This window comes from Populus nigra, chromosome 5 (assembly GCF_951802175.1).
Source record: "Populus nigra chromosome 5, ddPopNigr1.1, whole genome shotgun sequence".
In the NCBI taxonomy this organism is placed as follows: Eukaryota; Viridiplantae; Streptophyta; class Magnoliopsida; order Malpighiales; family Salicaceae; genus Populus; species Populus nigra.
Genome location: NC_084856.1, coordinates 20,139,191 through 20,157,780, shown reverse-complemented (window position 1 = coordinate 20,157,780; position 18,590 = coordinate 20,139,191). Strand labels below are relative to the sequence as shown.

Genomic DNA, 18,590 nt, shown 5'->3' with positions numbered 1-18,590 from the left:
ATCTAGACAATAAGTAAACACAAAGCTTTATTTAATTATAAGTCCCATCACAATTTTAATCCAATCATGGTAAACTAGGGAAGGGATAATTCCTAGTCCATGCTGGAAGCATCAGATAACTATCACACAACACAAGCATACATAATAATTAAACACAAACTTATAATTCACTGGATATGCAATCCTGGTGATTATTTAAAAATGACTTTTCATTCATCCAGGAACTGATGATCACTCGGAGGAGAACTGTAGAAACGCAATGGAGAGCTCGACACTGGTTCCTTGTTCCACTTGTATCCCTTCAAAAAATTTGTGAACCAGTGCACTGACCTCTTAGGGTATCTATGCAAGTTATGCAGGTAATCAGTGTAGTAGAGACCAAATCTTATGGTATAACCATCCGTCCATTCAAAATCGTCAGCAAATGTCCATGCAAAATATCCTTTAACAATGGTCCCATAGTTTCTGCCAAGATTGTCAAATTAGTAGACAGTTGCTAGCTGTGTGTGCGAGGGAGAGAGAGAGAGATTAAACTCACTCAATGGAGCGTAGAACATTCTTGAGATGGTCATGATAGTATTTTACCCTGCAAGTATCATTAAGTGCTGTCTTCAATGATATCTGGGATCCGTTGTTGAAATCAGAAACTCCTGATGATAGATCAAAACAATGAAGAAATCACGATTAATCTAACAATATAACAATTAACTACACTTAAATTGAGATTTGATAACATTTTCCATACCATTTTCAGTTATATAAATTGTTGGATTCCTGTATTGATCCTTGGTGTAGTTCAGAAGATATCGTATCCCTTTTGGATAAACATATAACCAGGATGAAGCGGCCTATACATGTTCAGAAACACCATGTTAATCATATGTGTTTTTCTAGTAATTAACTAATTAGCATTTAATCATATTAATGTAATGTATCTGATTGTTAATTTTTATAGAAAGGTTTTACTGCGCACAAACCAGCGGTCCAATTAGCTTTCCATTTTTCTCCCCTGTGAGACAAGAAGGAAAATAAATCATGAATAGTAATACACCAAGCTTGAATAAGCTCAAATTAAAATTAATTTATTCTTGAGTTTTCCCCTGGGAACTCTTAATTTTGTATTCATTATTTTATAAAATCTGAACATATATAAAACTTCTCTCCAAGTTATCTTTTATATCAAAAACACACTTGTCAAACACTTCTCTTACTTCGAGAGCTTTTTTGTTTTTTGAAAGTTGATTAAATTTTAATTAATGAATCAATCTACGAAGGCATTAATTAATAACTGGCTTGCGCTTATAGTACAGTCAGGCCAAGCGCAAAGACATATAAAGAAAATTTAAAAACCATGTGAAGAATTCATCTTGTCTCTTACTCAGAGAGTTTTAAAGTTAGCCAATCCATTATCTTTCCATGTTCTATCTTCCAATTTCATAAATTATTATGAATTTAATTGTGAGTTTACCAGTAACATTGACATGAGAATCTGTTTCATAACGAAGGCGAGTTGGATCAGGATCATCATGGGTAAGATTTTTTGCATAGTATGCACCATAGTAATTTAATCCAAGCATGTCATAAGATCCTCGAAGATCTAAGATTTCCTGGGCAGTGAAATTCGGCAATCGATCTCCGACTAAACTTCTCATGCTCCTTGGATAGTCACCATAAGTGACTGGGCTCAAGTGCCTAGAAACATCAAAATCTCTATTAGTTTTTTGGACAATTTTTATTTTATATTTGTATCAAGACTTCAATAATAGTAGTGTAAGAAATACTCACCAACCAAGATTGAAATCAAGTGATCTTTGAGCTGCCTCATAATCTGCCGGGGTCTCTGAATAAGGTTCGTACCAAAAGGTACAGAGTGTGATGCCGATCTTGCCATTTTGTTGTGCCTACACAATCCATTATTACAAGACTTAACAGAAGAAGACAACACGAGGAATAAGTTTTTACTCGATTACTGTAGATAAGCAGTAATTGTTTCATGGATTAATCATTTTGGTTCATCAGTTTTGCTCTACCTGGTACTTTTCCCGATACAATTTTACAGCTGCTGCATGAGAACGAAGCAAATTATGAGTGACTATGTAAGGTTCAGTAGCAGAGTCTCCAGCTTGGCATGCTTGATCCACCCACGCCGAGCATCGTCCCGGTGCAAAAACGCCCGAATCAAAGCCACGAGTACTGTAAATGCTTGGCTCATTTAAAGTAAACCAGTGTTTCACCCGATCACCAAAACTTTGAAAGCACAAGTCGGCAAAATCTCGAAAATCATTGCTGTCGTTTAGATAATAAAAACTCATCATCATACAAGTTAAAATCCTCGACTTCATTCGAATACAAAAACTTGAAAAGCACTCCTAATGGTGTTTATATTTTTAATGAAAAATTAAATATGAAACTTACACGATGCTTTCGTTTAGAAAACCTCCATACTTATCAAACAATGCTTGAGGAGTGTCCCAATGAAAAATAGTCACATACGGCACAAGTCCTGTAGATATATATGAAATAGATAAGAAATTAATTATAAAACTATATATATAATCCGAACATTATTTTGAAATAAGAGTTAATATTTGCTAACCATTCGATATGATTTCATCAATGAGGTTGTTGTAAAACTCGATTCCCTCATCATTTATTCCCCATTGCACCTGCCCACCTATTTCAAACACACACACACACATATATATATAGAAAGATATATCATTAGAATAAAATGTGATTAATTATAAAAAATTAAGCAAACATTGTATACCTAAACGACGCCTCATGCCACTAATCTAGGCCATAATTAAGATACTTACTTGGTATCACTCTCGTCCAAGAGATTGAGAATCTAAAGGCATCCATATGCATGTCCTTCATCTTGCGAATATCATCCTGCCATAATCATTGATTGTTACCCAGTGCTGAACCATGAAAGCATTTGTAACAAAAACATTGTCAAGCACTCCTTACTTTGTAGAGATTGTAGAAATCAATTGCAACATCACCGGTGCTATGATCTTTTATTCTGGCTGCAAAATTTCATGCAAATAACATTTCAAATTAATTTGTTTGAGAGTCTGTATGTGATTGATATAACTCCAAAAATATAACTTACTGGAGAATAAAAATAGCCAATTGTTTTTTCTAAATTATAATAAATAATAATAAGAGCCGACTATAATAACAATTAATCCCATGATATTGCATAATCATAGTCTCCCTTCCTCCCCGAAAAAACACAGACTTTTTATGCTTGAGATACCTGGATAGTCATGAGTAAATGTGTCCCATATGCTCGGCCCTCGGTTACTTTTGTTTGCATGACCTTCGTACTGAATATACACCATGCACAGAGATAGTTTCAACATTAGCTAGATATGAAAACCTAATTGCCAATATATACACAACAATAAATACTGAAAACTTACTCTATATCGTGGTTTTATCAAAATATATATGAACAATATCTGTTAACTAAAACTATAGGAATTTACGTTTGCTAATTTACCTAAATAAATTATATTTTTAATATTATACAAATAAATAAAGTAATAACGTATAGATGCAACCTATAGTTTGTAATGCTTTAGAGGATATCTTAATCTCCTTAATATATGAGTATTATCTTTGATTTATCTAGAAATACACAGATATTTTTCTGAATATTATGATTGAGAGGAACTATATATTCCATGCCCGCCCTTTAAAAAAGGGATCGATGTATAGTTTCCTCCTCTACTGTCATTAGATTCGACAATCAACACTGACCTATATAGGAATAAAACTACATATATAAAAAAGAAAGAAATCAAGATTAAAATATAAACTATATAGTAACAAACAAAACATATTGCTAGGACTGGATCCCATGAAGGATAAGTTCATATATTCTAGCTACCTGGTAGGCAGCTGAGCCAGTCCCAAAAACAAAGCCATCTGGGAAGGAATTTCTGCTAAATGTAGGATCATGTGGGATTGTGCAATTAACATATGTCATTGGCATGGTAGGAGCCAATGAGCTAAGCAACACTAAGAACCCTAAAAGAAGAGACATCTCTCTGATAGCCATTTCTGCTAAGTGTGATTATTGTTCAAAGGCTTTATGGTTTAAGTTCTTATGATCAAACCCTTTATATAGAGGCTCTAACAGTGGAGATTATAATCTACACGTGAAATGTGCATTCATGTTTTCTTTGATATATACGGCCTTTTCCTGAATTGCTTTTCTTGGGTGGCCAAAACTTTTTTTGGTGGGGCGACAACAATTTAACAAAGTAGCTTTTGGTATTTATTTATTTTTTTGATAACTAAAGTATTGCGTTAAAACGCCAAAAGATTGCATCTGCATGGATATCCATTCACATTCTGACGATCGGCCAAACAGATGATGTACCCTAAAATGTGAAGCACTAGATCCCTCAAGATTTAAAGCATTGGTAACACTTCTATATCTAGTTTAAATCTTATTTTACTTAAAAAAATGCTATCATAGAGTCAAAGCATACGCTAAACTTGCTTTGATGATGATTTTTTAGTTTTTACGTAGTATAAAATATTGTCCATTAATTGTGTGAGCGCATGAATTGACTAAGTTGTTTTGGAAGAAGATGAATTGAATAAATTGATCCCTGGTGTTTACGACGATCCCAACTCCATGCATCAGTTCGGAAATCCTTAAAAACAGTTGATTTTAAGTTCTTACAAGAAAAACAATATCTTCTGAAAACTGGTAGCTATCATCTGGAGATCTGTACATCAATATCTTCTAAGAAATAATAGAAAATAAAATCATATATACATAATCAAAAGAGGGAAGAGGATCGCTTTACATCTCTCTGCATGCATTGCACGCATATATGAATCCGGGTTTATCATCAAAGAAAAGGCAGGATTATGATTGTAGTAGTGGTGGGAGTCATTGAAAAGGAAGCCAGGCATTATGCATGATCTCTGAAAGTGTTTTTAGTGGTCCATTTCCTTTGGAAAACATGTATCCACCCGTCCCTCGGTACTCTCGAAGAGGGCTTGCAGAATTCTGTCCAAGAACCCTAAGAATATGACTTTTACAGGGGGAGGCCGGAGGAGAGAAAAATGGGACTGGGATTCCTCTTTCTTGCTGTATATGTCTAATTAAATGGAAACTGTACTCGTGAAAGCTAAACCAGATCAACCACTAAAGGTGATCCAATAGGGAAAAGGAAAGATATACATTGGATCGCGAGCTTTAAACAAGCACGGAGAAAGTTGCACTGCAAGAAAGAAGAGCAATAAATGAGTGATGATATGCATACTCATCCCTAAAGCAATAAAGATAACAAGATACAATTTCGATTCTCAACGAACATACTTGTCGGGAGATATAATCACAAACCTCAAATAAAATTAATTCTATTTTAAAAAAATATATATAAATATTCAAGTAAAAACTAAAAAAAATATATAAAGATAACAAGATCAGCCTTTTCCATTTCAAAAAGGATTGAAGGATAAATTTAGACCTAACCGAAGATTTATATTGTTATATTTATCGATAGTTGTTGATCGGTTTTTATCCTTAATTATACAGAATAGAATATTTTGAAACATAGAATTACTTGAACTCTTCGAACTTCCAAGTTAACAATTAAAAAGTCTTTAATTGTGGATTAAAAAATGAAATTTAATTAACGTCAATGATCAGTTGTAATTCCACAATTACTAGTGTCTCTTTTTTCTCTAAGATATTCAAATTTCAAACTTCTCATTTATAAAGGAATCTAATTATATCCATGCACATTCTGACGATCGGCCAAACAGATGATATACCCTAAAATGAGAAGCAGTAGATCCCTCAAGATTTAAAGCATTGGTAACACTTCTATATCTAGTTTAAATCTTATTTTACTTAAAAAATAAGCTATCATACACTCAAAGCATACGCTAAACTTGCTTTGGTGATTATTTTTTAGTTTTTACGTAGTATAAAATATTGTCCATTAATTGTGAGCGCATGAATTGAATAATTTTTTTTTTGGAAGAAGATGAATTGAATAAATTGATCCCTGGTGTTTACGACGATCCCAACTCCATGCATCAGTTTGGAAATCCTTAAAAACAGTTGATATTAAGTTCTTACAAGAAAAACAATATCTTCTGAAAACTGGTAGCTATCATCTGGAGATCTGTACATCAATATCTTCTAAGAAATAACAGAAAATAAAATCATACATACTCAAAAGGGGGAGGAGGATCGCTTTACATCTCTCTGCATGCATTGCACGCATATATGAATCCGGGTTTATCATCAAAGAAAAAGCAGGATTATGATTAAAGTAGTGGTGGGAGTCATTGAAAAGGAAGCCAAGCATTACGCATGCTCTCCGAAAAAGTGTTTTTAGTAGGGGTCCATTTCCTTTGGAAAACTTGTATCCACCCGTCCCTCGGTACTCTCGAAGAGGGCTTGTAGATTTCAGTCCAAAAACCCTAATTAAGAATACGGCTTTTACAGGGGGAGGCCGCAGGAGAGAAAAATGGGACTGGGATTCCTCTTTCTTGCTGTATATGTCTAAATGGAAACGGTACTCGTGAAAGCTAACCACTTAAAGAATTTAAGGTTTTGGACCCTTGAAAGGGCCGGTGGGATTAGATCTGAAGAAGGCAACTCCCACCATAGCCGAAGGCCTTGATGGAGCTTCCATAGCATTTTTTTCCCCTTTTTTTCAGACCTAATGATAGAGGGAAAAAAAGAAATTTAATTGATCATTCGAAAAGCATAGATATGGCTAAGGAGTTAAAGTAGTGTTGGTGTGGGGGGTCCTTGAATAGAAAGCCCGGCATAGTCTCTTGAAAGGGTTTTCCGAGTCGGGGGCCATTGCCATGGAAAAACTTCTTTCCAGTACTTCCTGGTATCAAACCCTAACTGTTGCCTTCAGACGGGGGAGGGAGGGAGAAAACTGGAGCTAGCTAGGGTTCCTCTCTTTTGCTAAATGGAAACACTAGTGCATGCAATACTCAGAGAAAGCTAACCAAACAAACAACTAAAAGTTATCCAATACGGAAAAGAAAGATATCCATTGGATTGTTAGAGAAAGCACACACAGAAAGTTAAGCACTAATAGCGAAGAGCAATGGATGAGTGATGATGCAGAGTCCTGAATATCCCTATAGCAATAAAGATAACGAGCTCACCATCCCTTCTCCATATGAAAAAGGAATATTGACCGAGTAAACACATTGCAAAAACCATAACTACAAAAATTATCTAAAAAAGCACTGAGACTATGGTCCTAAAAAGGAAAGATATACATTGGATCGCGAGCTTTAAACAAGCACGGAGAAAGTTGCTTGCACAGCAATAAACAAGAGCAATAAATGAGTGATGATATACATACTCATCCCTAAAGCAATAAAGATAACAAGATCATCAGCTTTTTCCATCTAAAAAATGATTGAAGGATAAATTTAGTTTATGTTGATTTGTAGAGAGTTGTTGATCGGTTTTTATCCTTTATACACAATAGAATATATATTTTAAAACAACCAAGTAGTATTTTGAAAAAAAAAAGATAAATAAAAACTTAGCATGGAGTTGTCACTTGTGGCAAAAACACGTAAAAATTAGAGGATTTCTTGTTTTTCGTACGAATTCAATGTCTAAGTTTTTTTCTCTTTTTTCTTTTTGTTGTTAATATACAAGTTATTTACCAATCAACTTTGTAGCGGTTTTTTTTTTTTTGATTTACGTGGGGTGTCCGGGCCAGCTTGCGCGCACCACGACTATTCCCCACGGCCCACTGGACATCCTGCAAGTCCAGGGGCAGGTTAGGCACCGCGAGGGTGACAGGCGTGCACATAGAGGGTCGAACCCGGGACGGGGGCGGAACAAGTCACACGATTGACCACAGCAGCTAGGCCCTCAAGTGCACTTTGTAGCGATTTTAACCGAGCCTTATGACGCCTCAGGGTAGTTATATATTTGTGCTTCTACTTCAAATGCTAAGTTTTGACATAAAAAAATTTATGCGCTCCTTTTATTTTATGAAATATGAAAAAAAAAAAATCATTAAGCAACTTGATGAAGTTACAAAAATGTTAAAGAATATTCTTGAAGGAATTTTTCCTAAAGACTCCTATAAATCATTCACAGTGTGTTCTACGACCTTCACTTCTAGACTGCATTGACTTTTTTTTAATGAATTTTTTCAGAGGTTGTAAATTTTCTCTTGAGTAAATTCTTGCACAATATCCTTTAGAGACCCATGAGGATGTTGATGAGAAACCCTTCGAAGATCATGTCAGTACAATGTATTTTGTTTTTTGAAAAAAAAAACATTAATGAATGTATTAATAAGCTTTTATGAAGATAGAGAAGAAGAAGAAGAAGAAAATATAGAAGTTAGGGAAGAAGAAGAAGAAACGTGTTTATATCTAAGAGCATAAGGTTTCGAATATTTTTTCTGTGTACTCAAGCTTCCTTTTATATTACCTATCTTGACTTGTTTCATATGATATGTAAGGAGTAGAGATGTAATCTCGTAGAAATAATAGTATTCTACTGTTCGTGCCAACACATCTCTTTAATATAAGCATTGACTGCTTGTTCGTAATTAATGAAATGTGATAGGTATCATAATTAGTAGCTCATGCACGGAGCAGGGAAGACTCAGTGTGGGGTTACTTTCTAGCTATACGTTGAACCCGAGAATAGTACTAGGGTTTAGCTTGCGTGTTGATCCCAAGAGTGGTCGGGCGGGGATGTGTCATGGCCCATCTTAGAGTTGGGTGCGAACACCTCCTGACCTAGGGTGGAGTTGGGCGCGGACTAATCATAGCCCAACTGGATGTTGGGTGTGGGCGCAAACACGTCCTGACCTAGGGTGGAGTTGGACGCGGACTCATCATGACCTAACTTGATGTTGGGCGTGGGTGCTTTTCGGCTCAACATGGAGTTGGGCGATGACCCAACTTAAGATTGTGGTAGCCTATTTAGGATTGTGGTAGTGGTTACGGTTCAAATTGCTTTTCACTTAGAAATGCATTAAAATAATTTTTTTAAAAAAATTATTTGTGATATCAGCATATGAAAACGATCTGAAAAAACACAAAAAATAATTTTTAGCAAAAAAAATTTCAAAATTTCAGGGAGCGAGCTCTTAAAAAGTGAACTTATTGTTCTTTATAAAGTATCATAAAGGTTATTGATCATTTAATTTTTAAAATTTAACTTATTTTTGAAATTTAACTTCCAAAAATACACACGCACACTTTTTTTGTTTTGAATTCAACTCTAATCTTGAAACTATATAGAGTACATGATTAAGAGGATGAATTAAAGAGAAGAAGAAGAAAATCGATTGCTTTTTATATTGGCTGCTCTGCATTACATATCATCATAGAAAAAGCATAGATATGGCTAAGGAGTTAAAGTAGTGTTGGTGTGGGTTTTTTGAGTCGGGGGCCATTGCCATGGAAAAACTTCTTTCCAGTACTTCCTGGTATCAAACCCTAACTATTGCCTTCAGACGGGGGAGGGAGAGAGAAAACTGGAGCTAGGGTTCCTCTCTTTTGCTAAATGGAAACACTAGTGCATGCAATACTGATCAGAGAAAGCTAACCAAACAAACAACTAAAAGTTATCCAATACGGAAAAGAAAGATATCTATTGGATCGTTAGAGAAGCACACACAGAAAGTTAAGCACTAATAACGAAGAGCAATGGATGAGTGATGATGTATAATACTGATCCCTATAGCAATAAAGATAACAAACTCATCATCCCCTTTCCATATGAAAAGGATTGATCGAGTAAACACGTTGTAAAATATTGGTGTTTTTTGTTTAGTTTCAAAACTCAATTCATCTTTAAAAACCTTTTTTTTTTGTTTCTTAGTTATTTTTAGATCTTAGATTTAGTCTTCAATTTGTTTTTAGAAGTTTAACATCTTCCAATCTATTTTTATATCATTGTCTAATTTATTAAAAGATGTATCATCATGCATAATGATAGAAATACTTAACTAGTGAAATTCAAATCCTGCTTAGATTTGAAAAAAGAAATGTCATTCTTCTCATTTTTTTTAAGAGGTTAGGTTTAAGTTTTTTTCATATGAAAACATTTTTTTGTTTATTTATATAAGAATACACATAAAAATAAATTGAAGAATGACCTCATACTTAAATAGTATAATGAATCTAATTTTAACTATACTGATAACAATCTTATTCATAGTGCAGACGATATTCGAATGTAAACAAATACACATACTAATAGGGGTGAGCAAAAAAACTGAAAAACTGATTAAATCGGAAAAAAATAATCGAAGAAACCTAACAAAAAAAAAACCGATCAAAACGATTAAAATTTTAAAAAAACAAACCGGTTTGGTTTTATAAGGTTGAAACTGAAAAAATTAAACCGAACTCAAACCGAAAAAAAAATCGAGCCAAACCGAAAAAAACTGAGCCAAATTGAAAAAATCGAGCCGAACCAATTCCAACCGGTTTTTGTCATAAAAAACTGAACCAAACCGAAACAATCGGTTTGAACCGGTTTCGGTTTCTAAAAAAAAAATTCAGTTTGGTTTTTTTTTTTGATAAAAACCGAATCAAATCGAAAATGATCACCCCTATATACTAATTCAGTTGCTCTTTCCTATTATATTTCTTTTTGTTTTCCTTCATCTCATTTGTAAAACAAACTTCTTATTTTTCTTACTGTATTACCAAACACATTAAGTTCTTTATTAGATACACGGAAAAGAATCCCCTCCTCACATGCTACTAGCTTATTTTGAATTTTTTTATTAAAAGAAAAATTGATATAAGGTTATTTAAAATGATGTCTTATAAGATTTATGAATTAAGCTAGTAAATAGGGCACAAACCTGTTTTCATTTTTTTCTAATCTACATTCAAAAGCAAAAGAAATGAATCCGATTTCTTTGTAATAAAAAAACTGGTTTAGAATTATTTGAAATGATGTTTATAAAATTTACAAGTTAAGTATTTAAGACCATATATATATATATATATATATATATGTTCTCATATGAATTTAATTAAGATCTTCAGGTTTTGGGAAAATAAAATAAAATGATTTCATATAAAAAGAGATTGAAATTAGGCATGAAGTTATGAAGATTACAGGGTTTCTCACTTTCGAGGTTGCTAGTCTACAATTATGAGATTCAACATAGTTTACCAATCACCTAGTGATCTGGCCCAAGATTTATAGGCTCATTCTTCAGGTTGTTAACACATTTGGGCTTGTGCTTCTAAATTGAAATTCTGTCCTATATGCTGTAATTTTCCTATATGGACATAAAAAAAAAAAAAGAAGAGGAAAACCAAGCCCATTGAATTCTCTGGTACATTCTGATTTCCGAGGTTCCTGTGAAAGAGAGATCTACCTTAACCGCTTCTGCTACTCCCGGCAATCGTGGAAGAAAATGGCAAACAACAGAGGATATCCCCATTTCAGAAGATTTCTCTCAAGAAGACAATATATTCTTACGACAGCTCTCTTCACAATCTTTGCTTTTGTTTTTTCTATTTTCCTTCTACTTTATGGATTTGCCCCAAAGGAAGATGACATATTGAAAGATGATACAAGACTTGAAGAACCCCAACAATCTCAATCTGTGCAGCAGCAGGTACTGTTACGGTTCTCTTTTCTTAATTTTGAGAAATGTTAAATGTCTCTTTCATTTTTATTTTTGTTTTAATGCGAGGAGTTTTGAGCTTTTGGCCTTGGATAATCAGGTGTTTCTTTCATGATTGTTGTTGAGTAGTAATGGTTTCGTCCAGGAAACTGCACTTGCGTGCTTGAATTTTCTTTTGGTTTTTTCGGGATAAAAATCACTTGGGAGATTGCTGATTGGATCATGGGGAAGTTAGAATGTTCCAACTACACCTAATCAACCTGAACCTGAACCTGAACTTTTCTGGGTTCACCTTGGAGGAAGTTGTACATGCTTCTGTCAAGAATTTATCCCAAGTAAAGTAAAAAATGTCACTTGAATTCCCTTTAACTTTGAAAAAGGCTGGAAGCTAAATTTAGATTGAACAGACGAATAATAAACATTGGTCAGTATCCTTGTAATTGCAAACTTTTGAAGACATGGTTCTGTCTTTTGAGCATTTTGGGGAGGCTGTTGAAAGGCATTAATGTGGTAGGACTACTGTGAGATGGACCTACCTTCATGTCAATATTGAATGCATTGAATCTGTTTTGTGCTTGGTTATTATGACAAATAAAGATTGTTTCATGTAAAGTGGCTTATCAAAACATGTCACAAAATTCTTCTTGCACCTTTCATTTTTAAAATACAATAGAAAAATATCATTCTATGTTTGCTACAAGCTTTAGAGAGCTCATATCCTTTTTAGAAAATAACTGGTATTAATATTTTAAAGAAAGTAAGGCTGCTCTGCTTCTAATTTTGCAGGTGTCAGATGAAAACCTTTGGGGTGCTTCTCTAAGCCATGGCTTGCACCCATGTATCAAGCCAACAGTTAGACATAAAGGTTTAAAAAATAAACATATACTTGTGCCTTCCTTTTCTGTTTGTATGGGTCTTTCCATCTGTCCCAAGTTTCAATTTGTAATTAACATTTACATGAACCTGCTTTCTTTTTTATTCAATAGTTTTTTTTTATAGTTTTTACCCCTTTAAATTAAAGGATACTAGGTGTATCATGTGTGGTTGTTGAGTAATGCACTAGCCTGGAACCTTGTCCATGTATGAATTCTTTTTTCATTTTTCTTTGGCTTTCTCTTTCTCTCTCTAGTCTTTTCTAAATTCAACTTGCAAATGTCAGCTGCCCAAGGATCAGATCACTATATAACTGTGAGAAGCAACGGAGGACTAAATCAAATGCGCACTGGTGTAAGTTCAATACCATCGGTATTTTGCTTACTGTCTTCTGCATTCATTCTCTTAATGGTTTATGTTATTGGGTGTTAAATCCTGTCCATAATTTCAAAGTACCAAAATGACCTTTTCATTTGATAGCAAAATGCCAAAAAGGTTCTGAATAAGTATCATTTATGAATTTTTAAAGTATCTTTTATGCAATCATACATCTCCCTTATTCATTATGAAGTATAGTAATGAAGGTTTATTCAATGAATGAATATTTTGTGAATAGTTAACTCATTGCAAATGCATGGGAAGATGCTTGAAGTATGCTGTCCATTGTTTCATATATGTCTTGGATGAGCACATGCAAAATAAAAATGTAATATAACCACAGGATAGTTTTGTGAACTACTGGTAACTGGTGAATATGTGAACGGGGCTTCACATTTCTGCTAGATTACAACCTAATTCTGGCTGAATAATTTCATCTATATAAACTCATTAACCTTGTCTTCCTGCAGATCTCAGACATGGTGGCTGTGGCACACATTATGAACGCTACCTTAGTCATCCCTCAACTGGATAAACGGTCATTCTGGCAAGACACGAGGTGTTCTTTTAGCAATCATATATGGTGTTCTTTTGAAATGTTTCAGTTCACATCCCCTGTTTCTTTTTAAGTTTTCTTCTTTCTCCTACTAAATTGTTCACTTAACATGACCCAAATGTACAGCACATTTTCAGATATATTTGATGAGCTTCATTTCATTACGACCTTACAAGATGATGTAAGGATTGTTAAGGCGCTTCCGAAGGAATTGGAGTCAATTCCTCGGGCCAGGAAACACTTCACCTCCTGGTCTGGCATGGGTTACTACGAAGAGATGGCTCGACTATGGAAGGACTATCAGGTAAAGGATATTAATTTTTTCAACCTCTAGTAGTCTTGAGTACAAATGACGGTAATGATTGACATGTATATGAAATTATTGCTTTGCATATATAATCGTCTAATTTAGAACTGTGAATTTCAGATTTCAAGTACAGTGAAATTAGAAGAGCAGTTGGTGCATGCTTGTTATAAAAATAAGCAGAAATTGAAACTAGATGTTTTTATCTAATCCAACTTGCTTTATGCACACACTAGGATGAAACCTCTTTACATGCAATATGCACTTAGTTCATTTGTTTTACATCTTATGAACATAGTTGAAATGGGAAAACTGGTTGTGTGCAGTCTGCTTCAACCCCTGTTTTTCCCTGTCTCCAAAATCATTGTTTTGGTGTTCCTTTTTCTTTTTCCCTTTTGCTTCAGAAAGGACAACTTTGTGAGAAGGTGTTGATCGATTTGTGTTGGTTGTAATTGTGATCTTCTCTGATTTAATGTGTGTGTTGCCATCTAATAACTTAAGATTTTGTTTTGGATGTTTTCAGTGTTGAAGAACCTACTGTCATATCTTGTATTTCATTGTCGTTGTTGCTTCCCCCACATTCTAGATCACCACAAATTGCCATGCCCATGCATGCTAATTTTGTGTGATTTTGTTGTGTTTGCATGTGAGAAAGGTGTCAAGTAATCGCATGGTAGTTATATATGAAGTTTGGTACAGTCTGCGGAATAGTTATTGCATTTTCTAATAGAGGGCATATTGACGCAGCGGATAGCGAAGATAAAAGTTAGGGTTCTCAAGCCCTAAACTTGCAACCTTAAACACTATAAAGGAATAGAGAAAATCTCTCATGTTTTATTAAAAAATATATGAATAATAATCTGATGTTAAAACAACACCAAAACTATCTAAATAGATCCTAAAACCGACCTAAACAAGAAACCTAAGCTAAGTAAGAAACAAATAATTAAAATCTGAAATTAACTGCGAAAATAATTAAAATAGAAAAAGCAACAACTTCTGAGCCTAATTTTGGAAGATTCTATTTGAAAGATTATATGGTTTGATGTCTGACAAAGTGGGTCTCTATAAGAACTCGGCCTGTCAAAATATATGACCAATTGAGTCTGATCCAACAATCTGATCTTATGTTACTGATGTTTTTGTCAAGCTTCATATCTGATGTGTCTGAGCTTCTTCATGGATTTCTTTTCAGGTTTGGCCTTGTCTATCTAGTCCATAAACATGTTTGCAATACGTTCCTTGTCATATGGGTTTATTTTATCTTCATGAAGATGTCTAGTCACTTTAAAAAAACAATCCATGTCTAATAAGCACTTTTCTTGCATAAGCCCTGCACATTAGTTCTGGGGCCTTCTGCTATTATTAAAATGTTTGATCATGGCAATATCTTAATCTCTGCAGGTAATTCATGTTGCGAAGTCAGATTCCCGGCTGGCAAACAATGATTTGCCTCTTGATATACAGAGGTTGAGATGTCGTGCTCTATACCGTGCTCTCCGTTTTTCTCCTTCAATTGAAAGCCTAGGAAAGGTTTGGAACACCTGTCCTCTTCTATTAGCACCTCTGTAACTTTTGCTCAAGTTTAAACTGGATTCCGGTGAATTATGCCAATTGAAATGGCTGAAGTCTCCAAGAATTTTCAACACTGAACTTTGAAAGGCATTACCCATTACGATTTTAGATACTCATGATTTAAAAGATTAAAACTCAATGTGCATGATCTTGAATTTACATTCATTTTCAGTATTGATGCATTGAGGTCTCCTATGGGGATTCCTGCTAAATTAGGTTCTGAGAATGCATGACGATGACACCACAGAAGCTTGTGGAGCGTCTGAGATCACACAGCGGAAGATACATTGCTCTCCATCTGAGATATGAGAAGGACATGCTCTCTTTTACTGGCTGTACATATGGGCTGACTGAGGCAGAATCTGAAGAGCTGCGAATAATGAGGTGAGGATGTGTTTGTGCATGGGTATGTCTCTGAAATACAAGTGTGATAGATAGACATATAATCCATATATATCAGCCAAGGATATAGCAGTTAGGGCTTCCTCATATTAACATTTTCTAGTTGTCCTTAACTTCAACATCCCAGTAATAAATCTGAAATGCTGAGAGCAATCATTAGCATTTTCTAATTGTCCTCAACTTCAAGATCATAATAATAAATATGAAATAATAAATATGAAATGATGTTATGCTCTCAGGACTCTCTCAAATTTTGAGTGCTGTTTGAGGATGCATTCCTGCTATATCAAGAGATATCCATGAGAACTTCATTATCGAGATTGTTGTTGAACAGTGTACAAGAAAATTCAATTGGTTTAATGTCTGAAACTTAGAGAAGATGGGTCTTGTTTTCTATTATGTTGACGTAGTTAACTAGAGAATGCCATAGTCTTATGATAACTGTTTCTTTTGCTGTCAGATATATTTGTTTATCAATAACTTATGCTTTTCTTGTCATTTTTCTCAGGGAGAATACTAACCATTGGAAGGTTAAAAAGATAAACTCAACAGAACAGAGGGTGGGAGGCTTTTGCCCTCTAACTCCGAAAGAGGTGGGAATATTTCTTGAATCTCTTGGGTATCCTCCAATAACAACAATTTATATTGCATCGGGGGAAATTTATGGTGGTGAAGCTCGCCTTTCAGAACTTAAGTCTCGCTTCCCAAATATAATTTCCAAGGTTTGATGATAATTTTATGATTTAATTTCATTGACATGGTTTGATGCCATCAAAACTGCCAGTAACAATGAAGTGGTTGTCGGGTTGATATCAGGAAGCATTGGCTACAGCAAAGGAGTTAGAACCATTTGCCAATCATGGCAGTCAAACTGCAGCACTTGATTATATTATTTCTGTAGAGAGCAATGTCTTTGTTCCCTCTCATTCAGGTAATATGGCCAGAGCTGTTGAGGGCCACAGAAGATTCTTAGGACACCGCAGGACAATCAACCCAGACAGGTATGGACCCAGTCACGGTGTTGTGTTATTGAATTCAACTAGGGTTGCATGGGAACTGAAAATTAGGTCTTATATGGGTAACCCACTTCTTAAACGCCTTTTGATGAGAAGAATCAAGAATCAAATGCTGACACAAAATCGAATGTGGATTTGCACAAGGCACCCTCTGTTTTTGGAATTGTGGTTGAAGATGGATGTTGATATAAATTAGTTTCCTTTTCCTCTTTCTGTGTGTGTGGGAATACATAACACTTGCTTGCACATGCACACTCACGCACTGCATTCTGTATATAATTCCTTCTGACTATCTCCTGTCCCTTGTGTGAATAATGTGATCCAGGAAAGGACTTGTTGAACTATTTGATAAGCTAGAAAGTGGAGAGCTGAAATTAGGGTCCTCATTTTCTCACCTTGTTCAAGAAATGCACAAGAACAGGTAACTCTATTGAAAGAGTTTATACTGTCTATTTCTGCTGCTTCTTTTTTTCTCTGTGTTTGTGTTTTCGTTTTTGTTGTGCATCTCTATTAATTTTTTGTACTCAATTGCATCGTGTAATCTCAAACCATTCTGTACCACACTGCTTGTACTTTTGATAATTGAAATAGTTGCATTTTGTTCATCATGATTTGTAAACATACAAATTGCTTATGCAGCTGTAAGATGTTTCGATTAAACATACTCAGAGGAACTGCAGGGACTCACTTTGTTTTAATCAAAATTGCAGGCAAGGAGCTCCAAGAAAAAGACATGGTCCATTGCCAGGAATAAAAGGCCGAGCACGTTTGAGGACTGAAGAATCTTTCTATGAGAATCCATATCCAGAGTGTATCTGCCGATCAAAGAAAGCAGTTTGAAATGAAGTTAATGCCCTCAAGTTAGACGTTACATAAGATTTCCAAGTTTTGTATCCGTTAGTGTATGGCGGTGACTAAAATCAACAAGAAGCTAGCTGGTTGTCTAAACCAAAATCGATGGAGCCTAGCCAGCATTCATTCTTAGTTCTTAACATTAGCAGAGTTAGAGGAGGGGAGAAGGACTTGCATGGCCGCTAGCAGAAAACCCAGATTTCGTTGTTGTATCACTCCTATACTAATATTCTTTGTTTGAATTATTCGGTTCAAGGAGAGCCCCATATCATGGTTTGGTATGTAAAACACTGTATCTCATGTGAGTGCTGACCGAAATTTATCAGCCCGCCCTTTTGTCCGTCTGGCCACTGTGATCCTGAGAGCATTTCATTCGATTATCCATGTTGTTGGGACAGAAAGTAAAGAAAGAAATATCTTTATTTCTTCTTTTGAAATCGAGTCCATTGGGATTCTTTTTTTTTTCTTTCCTGGGGTCATGAGATTTTTTTTAAAATATTAACTTAACAATAAATTCCATGTTTCTACTATTTTTGACATGAGGTATTATGGCATGAAAGAAAAAAAATTGGATTTGTAAAACCTTCTTTTCTGTCACACAACACTTTAATAATATAGTTTTTAATGGTTTTATATCCGGGGCAATATTAGGTTATAAGTTAGGAAGGTTTACTAGGTATGATTAAAATAAAAAATTAAAATAATATTGTTTTGATAATTTATTTTTTTAAAAAAAATCAATAAATTAAAAGTTCGGTTTTGATTAAGTTTTTATTTTGGATTGATCTAGGATTTTTATCAGGGTGAGTTAAGTTATTTTTACCTTTTTAATCTAAATCAGTCTAAGTTTGTTGATGTAGATTTTACAACTAGAATTATTTTGGCCTGATGAATTTGTAAATTGTTGAATCAAGCTAATAGTTTATATATTAAGTTTCTTCTATATGCAAGTTTTTTTAAATGAATTCAATTATCATATTAAGGTTTTTTAA

The 18,590-nt window shown here is 34.5% G+C and overlaps 2 protein-coding genes across 3 annotated transcripts; one reads left to right on the top strand and one right to left on the bottom strand.

Annotated features, from left to right (window-relative positions):
* Nucleotides 1-3: 3 nt before the first annotated feature.
* LOC133693847 (beta-glucosidase 12-like) lies at nt 4-4,125 on the bottom strand. The gene is made up of 13 exons (XM_062115185.1): nt 3,902-4,125; nt 3,266-3,335; nt 2,974-3,032; nt 2,820-2,895; nt 2,597-2,674; nt 2,416-2,503; nt 2,031-2,286; nt 1,786-1,901; nt 1,469-1,692; nt 978-1,009; nt 746-848; nt 539-650; nt 4-465 (listed from the first exon to the last, which is right to left on the bottom strand). Exons 1-13 carry the CDS (start codon nt 4,070-4,072, stop codon nt 210-212), a joined length of 1,641 nt encoding a protein of 546 aa, XP_061971169.1. The 5' UTR covers nt 4,073-4,125; the 3' UTR covers nt 4-209.
* Nucleotides 4,126-11,309: 7,184 nt separating this feature from the next.
* On the top strand, nt 11,310-18,035 carry LOC133693575 (O-fucosyltransferase 38). Of its 2 annotated transcripts, XM_062114809.1 has the most exons (11): nt 11,310-11,633; nt 12,429-12,507; nt 12,802-12,869; nt 13,364-13,452; nt 13,576-13,753; nt 15,158-15,286; nt 15,576-15,712; nt 16,239-16,452; nt 16,547-16,731; nt 17,072-17,167; nt 17,457-18,035. In XM_062114809.1, exons 1-11 carry the CDS (start codon nt 11,430-11,432, stop codon nt 17,584-17,586), a joined length of 1,509 nt encoding a protein of 502 aa, XP_061970793.1. In that variant the 5' UTR covers nt 11,310-11,429; the 3' UTR covers nt 17,587-18,035. The 2 variants fall into 2 exon arrangements, with proteins under 2 accessions (XP_061970793.1, XP_061970794.1); XM_062114810.1 differs by lacking the exon at nt 12,429-12,507 and having other exon boundaries at nt 11,495-11,633.
* The last annotated feature ends 555 nt before the right edge of the window (nt 18,036-18,590 follow it).

Coding starts and splice junctions, on each gene's coding strand:
- LOC133693847 (XM_062115185.1), bottom strand. CDS start 4,072: ATGGCTATCAGAGAGATGTCTCTTCTTTTAGGGTTCTTAGTGTTGCTT. Junction 2,896..2,973: donor ATTTCTACAATCTCTACAAA/GTAAGGAGTGCT, acceptor TGATTATGGCAG/GATGATATTCGCAAGATGAA. Junction 1,010..1,468: donor TTCTCATGTCAATGTTACTG/GTAAACTCACAA, acceptor CTTGTCTCACAG/GGGAGAAAAATGGAAAGCTA.
- LOC133693575 (XM_062114809.1), top strand. CDS start 11,430: ATGGCAAACAACAGAGGATATCCCCATTTCAGAAGATTTCTCTCAAGA. Junction 13,453..13,575: donor TCATTCTGGCAAGACACGAG/GTGTTCTTTTAG, acceptor CCAAATGTACAG/CACATTTTCAGATATATTTG. Junction 15,713..16,238: donor GAAGAGCTGCGAATAATGAG/GTGAGGATGTGT, acceptor CATTTTTCTCAG/GGAGAATACTAACCATTGGA.